Source organism: Chelonia mydas, chromosome 5 (assembly GCF_015237465.2).
Source record: "Chelonia mydas isolate rCheMyd1 chromosome 5, rCheMyd1.pri.v2, whole genome shotgun sequence".
Lineage (NCBI taxonomy): Eukaryota > Metazoa > Chordata > Testudines > Cheloniidae > Chelonia > Chelonia mydas.
This window is the reverse complement of record NC_051245.2, coordinates 101438854-101446319: the sequence shown is the minus strand read 5'-3', so window position 1 is coordinate 101446319 and position 7466 is coordinate 101438854. Positions and strand designations below refer to the sequence as shown.

Sequence of the window (7466 nt, the reverse complement as noted above, 5' to 3'; positions counted from 1 at the left end):
ATATTACTACTTTCCTGCTGAAAGTTAAAAGTAATGCTATTCCAAGCTTGTCAGATACCTATACCAAGACTAAGAATAGAAGGGTTAGGTGATTTGTTTCTCCTCCACTTTTCATAAGATAAACTGAGTGCTCTCTCACATTTATATTTCTTCTGTTATGACTCTGGTAAGCAAACATGTTAAATGCCTGAACTCATTGCTGCTAAGGTATAAAAAGAAGACCCCAATCAAAGTAGGGTTTGGGTTTATTTTAAATCCCCATGGTCTGAAATCTCTAAGAGTAAAAACTCCCCACTAGCGCAAACCTTAGATTACATGTTGAGACCATTAGATATCTGTTAAACGTACCAAGAACAGATTAAGATAGAATAGATTCTTCTATCCTTAAAGCAGACTGTGGCCCAATATATTCACTATTTATCCTCATTACCAACTTTTGAAATGGAAGGTCATATAATACCCCATTTTAAGTATAAAACCCAATTGAAGAAAACATTTACCACAAAAAAGTACTTGTTTGTTAAATATGATTTAGGCTACATGGTTGTTACAATACAAAGCAACAAAAATTAGCAACTTTTTCTGAATCATAAAATATTTAATGTATATTTTGGGGGAATATACTGTATATAAAATTTCAGATCACAATATGAAGCGATTTGAACCCTCTCCAAGCTAGCACTGCCTTCAATGCTGTGTAGATGTATTGCCACGGATACAAGTTCTACTAAAAGCATACAGTTTTAACTAATACAAAAGTGGCTTGTTTCATATGAATTCTTTTTTACACAACTAGAGTGTCTTGAATACCCTCCTTAAGTGCAAAAAACACAGATCACTTTACACTAATGTAGCAACAATGCATTCATATTGTTCTCATTAGTCATTAGTAGTCAACTTGCATAAGATACGAGAAAAAGCACAATGAAGCTCACAAAAATAGACTAAAAATCAGCCTGTTCTTGAGGGAAAAAAAAAAAAGAAGAAGAAAAAAAATGCAGCATAATGGGAAAAAAAGAAAAAAGGATTATGCACACCACAGAATTTTTTGTTCTTTAATCAAACTGGTTTAAGTGCTGCTTTTTTGTTTTGTTTTGTTTTTTTGTAAATCAAACTGCCTGGACCAGGCACAACTAATATTCAGGAGGCAGTGTGTAGCTAAACTTCACCAAACTTTCTTTAATCCCCACAAATTATCTTCTTCTGTCCTGAGGTAGTTACAAAAAACAAACAATTTAAGCATCAGCTACAGCTGACCAGTCAGAGCTGAGGCTTTTGTTTTTCTGTTTTAAAAACTAGTTGTCAACTGGCCAAAACTACCTTTGATGGTGAAAGAGAGCTGAGAATTTGAGTTCTCACTACACAAAAGAGATGGCTGTAGGGGGAAGAGAGTTAGCTGCTTCAGAATGTGACAATATGTTGAGTCCCATCGAGTTGGCTGGTCCACTGTTGAATTTCCCATGTTTATTCTCCTTTATTGTCTATAAAGTCACTGGGAGAAGTCAGGTAGGAGCTGAACATATCATCGTCCTTTGCTGTAACCAGGGAAGAACTGGTCAAGTAGTGTCTGCAGTATCTTGTTGGGAACCATCGTGTAGCCCTTCCCAAGGTCATAGCGGCAGGCAGGGCAGGTGAAGACTTCAGCTCGGAAGGAGCGCTGTAAACAGCTCTAAGAAATGCAAGGAAAGAAAAATTACGGTTTTTGCTTTGTACTGAAAAACTAGCTAAGCAACTACTAGAGAGCAAACGTAGTGCTCAGCATAGCTAGAACTGTTACTAAGCTATTACTAAGTCTTCTGATACACATTTTTGCCATTACACAGAGGAAGACAACAAAGAACTCTGTTCTTGGCTACAGTACAAGCAGTAAGTTTGGCATGAATGAAAGTACAGTGTCACCAGTGAAGGACTCCACTTCCCCCCGCCTCTCTGTGGGTAGGAGAGCTCCGTCTGCAGATTCTTTCTAGCATTCCTGCTAAACTTCTCAAACATTCCAGCATTTCATTTCAAGCTATGACTCTGAATATGCAGTTGTAGTTTATATCTAAACTTTTATGAACTTGCTAGGGCTTTGCAAATTCTTCCCTAATTCTTCCTTTCTACTTTAAAAAAAAAAATTATTTAAATATTTTTTTAAAACTTATTTTTATTAAGCTTACTATGCACATGCTACATAAATAAATTAAGCTTACTAATTGTATATAAGAGAAAAGAACCCAAGGCAAATGTCTAATGGAGTAAGCACTAAACAAAACCACAAACATGCAATCCACATCTACTCCATCTTTATGAAAGATCCCAATAGTCAATCCTCAAGGGGGATGTGTAGAATATTCATATACATGGTATTCCACAAAATCTTTATCAGACATTTACAAATAAATATCCCATTCCCTTCTCTGTTGTCCCCAGGTCTCCAAGTGCCCCTTTTTGTCCTTCCCTAGGCACATGGGTGGAGAAGGCAGAGCAGAATCTCATGGAACAGAGCCTATGGGAACAGCTTGGACTTAGCTAAGCGCAGCAGCAGGGGCAAAGAGAATCTCAGCTCCTGGGCAGCAGTTATAACAACAGACAATTCTTTACAATTTGAACGCTGGACATTGTTTTCTTCCCTCGTGGTCATTCTGTTGCCACCCTCATTATCCTTACCCTCTTGGATCCTCACCATCTATCCAGCATTCTTCATTCCCTTCCTCTCTTTCCCTTGTTTTTTCCACTCCCTTACTTCTGTTTATTCACCCCATCATGATAGTCCTGGCCAGTGTTCCCTCTAATTGTCCAGTTTGGCCAATGTACATGGCAGAAGGGCATTGCTGGCACATGATGGCATATATCACATTGGTAGATGTGCAGGTGAACGAGCCTCTGATAGCGTGGCTGATGTGATTAGGCCATATGATGGTGTCCCCTGAATAGATTTGTGGACACAGCTGGCAACGGGCTTTGCTGCAAGGATAGGTTCCTGGGTTAGTGGGTCTACCAATGTGATATATGTCATCATGTGCCAGCAATACCCCTCTGCCATGTACATTGGCCAAACTGGACAGTCTCTACGTAAAAGAATAAAAGAACACAAATCAGACATCAAGAATTATAATATTCAAAAACCAGTCGGAGAACACTTCAATCTCTTTGGTCACTCGATCACAGACATAAAAGTGGCAATTCTTCAACAAAAAAACTTCAAAAACAGACTCCAATGAGAGACTGCTGAATTGGAATTAATTTGAAAACTGGATACAATTAACTTAGGCTTGAATAAAGACTGGGAGTGGATGAGTCATTACACAAAGTAAAACTATTTCCCCATGTTTATTCCCCTCCCCCCGACTGTTCCTCAGACATTCTTGTCAACTGCTGGAAATGGCCCACCTTGATTATCACTACAAAAGGTTTTTTCCCCCCTGCTCTCCTGCTGGTAATAGCTCACCTTACCTGATCACTCTCGTTACATTGTGTATGGTAACACCCATTGTTTCATGTTCTCTGTGTATATAAATCTCACCACTGTATTTTCCACTGAATGCATCCAATGAAGTGAGCTGTAGCTCACGAAAGCTTATGCTCAAATAAATTTGTTAGTCTCTAAGGTGCCACAAGTACTCCTTTTCTTTTTTTAATAAATGAGTGATTTGTGTTGTACGAGGTGCTAACACTAGTCTTAAAAATTAAACTTCTATGGGTAGATTTTGTACTTGGAAGACCTAATGATCCAAGTACAGTTAAACCAAATTGTTGTTCTTCTACGGAACTAGTAAATCAATATACCTCCAATACAATGGCAGAGCTATTCTCAGGCACGCACATCCCTTGAACTGTGACCATATAGTTAACATGTAAAAACATATTGGCAGAGAAAATGCATAAAACAGAGATAACTGAGATAACAGAAGCAGATGTGACATGTACAGTTTAGTGTGTGTGTGTGTGTGTGTATATACGCATCCCTACACATAAATGCACTCTCTCTTTCTATGTGTGTGTGTGTGTGTGTGTGTACATATATATGCAAAGTCTTTACTGATTCTAGTAAACATTGGATTCCATAAACTGTCTGGTATCCAAGTCTTCAAGTTTGAAAATATGAAGTCTTATGGCGATAGACTCAAGCAGCTCAACTTAGCTTAACAAAGGGAAGGTTAAGGGCTGACTTGATTACAGTCTATAAGCCCCTACTTGATAAATGGGCTCTTCAATCTACCAGAGAAAGATATAACACGATCCAATGACTGGAAGTTGAAGCTAGACAAATTCAGACTGGAAATAAGATGTACATTTTTAACACTGAGGTGATTAACCACTGGAACAATTTAACAAGGGTCATGGTGGATTCTCTGTCACCAGAAAATTTTAATCAAGATTGGATTTTTTCTAAAAGATATGCATTAGTCTAGGAATTATTTGGGGGAAATTCTATGGCCTGTGTTATACAGGAGGTCAGATTAGATTATCACAATGGTTCCTTCTGGCGCTGAAATCTGCAAATTTAATATAATGTCCCAATGGGTGCCCAGCAAATAGTGTTAAGACACAACTTATTCAGGTAGTGAACCAATATAAGTTGTATAGCATTGTTTTATCTAATCATTTGTTCTAGAATTTGATATGCTGTGGTCTTTCCTAAATAGATGAAATGAGCTCTGTGTTACTGTGCCGAAGTCTAGCTATTGGACCAAGTCAGTCCCTAGCTTAATTCCATTGATTTCAATGGAGCGACACTAAGTGAAGTTTAACACATCTGTTTAAAATAAAAAAAATAAATAAATAAATAAAAAGGTAAAACTAATGCATTTCTATTTTTTAAAAAAATATAAAATGGAAGAAAATACAGATTACTCAATTAAAATAAACCATAATCACACCAAATTGGGAGCAAACTTGTTGCATTCCTTGGTCAGAATGCTTGGTATAATTATTGTCTTGCTAAAATATAGACTGGCTCAGTTGACTGGTGCCTCAGTGCCAGAAACTCAACCCAGAGCAGGACAGAGTTTGTACTTACTTTGCAGACATTATGGAGGCACTCTGTTGTCACTGGCTGGTAAACCAGCTCCTGGCAGCAGACACACATAAAGGATTGTTCCAGTTTCTTCAGAAAATTCTAGTGTAGGGCAAAGGAAAGAAAAAATGGGATGAGAACGTTCTACTAAGGGCACATCCATGAACATAGCAAACATATAAGAATGAATAATACCCTTGTGCGGATTGTCTAAAATTACTGTAGCTAATGCAGTTTTTAACAGGGGCAAATCATTTGCCCAACTACTGTAGTAATCACACTTACTTAAAATATGTACAAATTTAAACCTGGTGAGCCAAATTTTGCTTTCATTTACACAGCTGTAAATCCAAAGTAACTGAGAATAGAATGGGCCCCATAAGTCTTTGGAAAAAGCACAAAGACCAGCCCTTTCTCATGACAGCTTCTAGGTTAATCCATATTTTACATAAATGTTATTCTTTTCCTAAGCCTTGGGTTCGAAGCAGGCCAGGAGTTCCCGAGTTAGTGCTGATTAATAATTTTGCACAAGTGCCAAGAGTTGGAAAATCCACACACACTACACTTCTCCAAATATGATTACATGACAGCTTGATTTTGAGGGTAAGCATAGTTGGCTTGTTTATATTCTAGCTTCCTTTTTTCATATCAGACAGTCTGAATTGCACATTTCTTCCAAAAAGCCCACTGGTATTGCTCCCATGCCTACAGAAATATTGTCTCTAATATAGCCATGCACTCAACTTGTGTCAATGTTATCTATTTCTATATTCTGCTCACCTCATGTTTACATGACTCAACTGTTGTTTACCATTTCTTCTTAGCTTGTAGACTTCTTAGGGAAGAACAATGCTAAGCACATTAATAATAAATAATAAACACTGAACTTGTTATACCATTGTTTTTTCAATTGGCTTTAAATTCGAGATTTTGGATATTTGGTTGGGTTCAGTCTTCCTCAATCCTTCATACCCATGACAAATACAACCCGAGGGAGTGGCCAGGAAGCTGGTCCATGGCCGTGCTAAATTTCCTGCTTCTCCAAGTCCTCCTGAGAATCCAGAGAACCAAGGTTATGAAAAAGTACTAGTTCCACATTTATGTTTGTTAAAACAGTAAGACCTAGGGATTCTCAGCAGGGGTCAGAAAACATGGGAAGTTATGTACCTGTATCAAGTGATCATTCTTCCCTTCTGAAGTTGCCTTTGTCATAGATGTGCAGTATTCTAGAAAAGTGATCTCTACTTCTCTACATAGAGGGGAACAAAGCACCTAACCCTTTCCTGGAGCAAGTCACCTCTGCACCTGCTATTGTACTCACACAAGGACTGTGGCTAGTTTAATCACTTTCCTCTATGCCAGGGGTTCTCAAATTGGGGGTCAGGATCCTTCAGGGGGTCGTGAGGGTATTACATGGGGGATCGCAAGCTGTCAGTCTCCACCCCAAATCCCGATTTGCCTCCAGCATTTATAATGGTGTTAAATGTATAAAAAAGTGTTTTTAATTTATAAAGGGAGGTCACACTCAGAGGCTTCCTATGTGAAAAGGGCCACCAGTACAAAAGTTTGAGAACTACTGCTCTATGCTGCAAAAACAAATGAAAAGACCACTCTGCAAATGTAAACGTTCATCCTTACATCTCAGTCTTCCCAAAGCAACCCATCAGGACAGGGCAAATTTGTACTGGGTATTTTAGAAGCATAGTAGGCCTTATGCAGATTCTAACTCTGATATTTTAGTTGCTCAAGAGCTCCTCACTCCATATAAAAGTAAAACTGGAATTATGATTACACAAAATATAGACCTTTAAAATATTTTTTAAATATCAGAATTGTTTGATTCAAACTGAACCATATATATAGTACAAGTGAAAACAAGGGACATCAGTATGCGTTAATGGTCAAGAGGTCCATTTGCAGTGCAGCGATCTAGCTGACTCCTATTAGCATTAGTGGGAGCTGTATGGAAATGTATATAGTATCAGGTAGTGTCAAAATTACAGGTAGGACTCTAGAGGAAAACTACTTCCCAGCAACTGGATTTCCCACAAGCTAGTATTTTCTATTGTTACACATACATGTCACTATACCCTTGTGTTATGTATAACTTTAGGATTTATACCTCTCCGGTCATTTAAAAAAAGTTAATACATATGCCTTGGAGGGAACACAAGAAAATGGCTCATAACTTTATCTCCACTCCCTTATAGCTACTAGTCTAGCAGCAGTGTAGTGGAGAGGTATCTTAAGTGGAAGAACAGGGAACTACAGGTGCTTCTACTTTCAGAGAATTCCTGTTAATAAGAAGTAAATTGGTCCTGCTACTTCCCAAATAAATGGAATTTTTATGGTGTTCATTTTAGGCATCCTATTTTCCTGCTTTGGATTTTTCTGAAGTCCCTTTTCTTTAGAGTTTTGCTAGTGTTTTTTGTTCTCCCCGTTCCCTCTGTGTGTCTGGAAGGACCAG

The 7466-nt window shown here is 38.1% G+C and overlaps 1 protein-coding gene across 5 annotated transcripts in view; it reads right to left on the bottom strand.

The window, feature by feature from the left end:
- Nucleotides 1–577: 577 nt before the first annotated feature.
- UHRF2 (ubiquitin like with PHD and ring finger domains 2) overlaps nucleotides 578–7466 on the bottom strand; it is a 176340-nt gene continuing 169451 nt past the window's right edge. For all 5 annotated transcript variants that reach the window (XM_037901917.2, XM_037901918.2, XM_037901916.2 and 2 more), the window contains 2 exons: nucleotides 5003–5101; nucleotides 578–1669 (listed from right to left, as the gene is read on the bottom strand). In XM_037901917.2, coding sequence (XP_037757845.1) covers nucleotides 1523–1669; nucleotides 5003–5101 — 246 coding nt within the window. In that variant the 3' untranslated portion in view covers nucleotides 578–1522. The remainder of the gene's footprint in view (nucleotides 1670–5002; nucleotides 5102–7466) is intronic.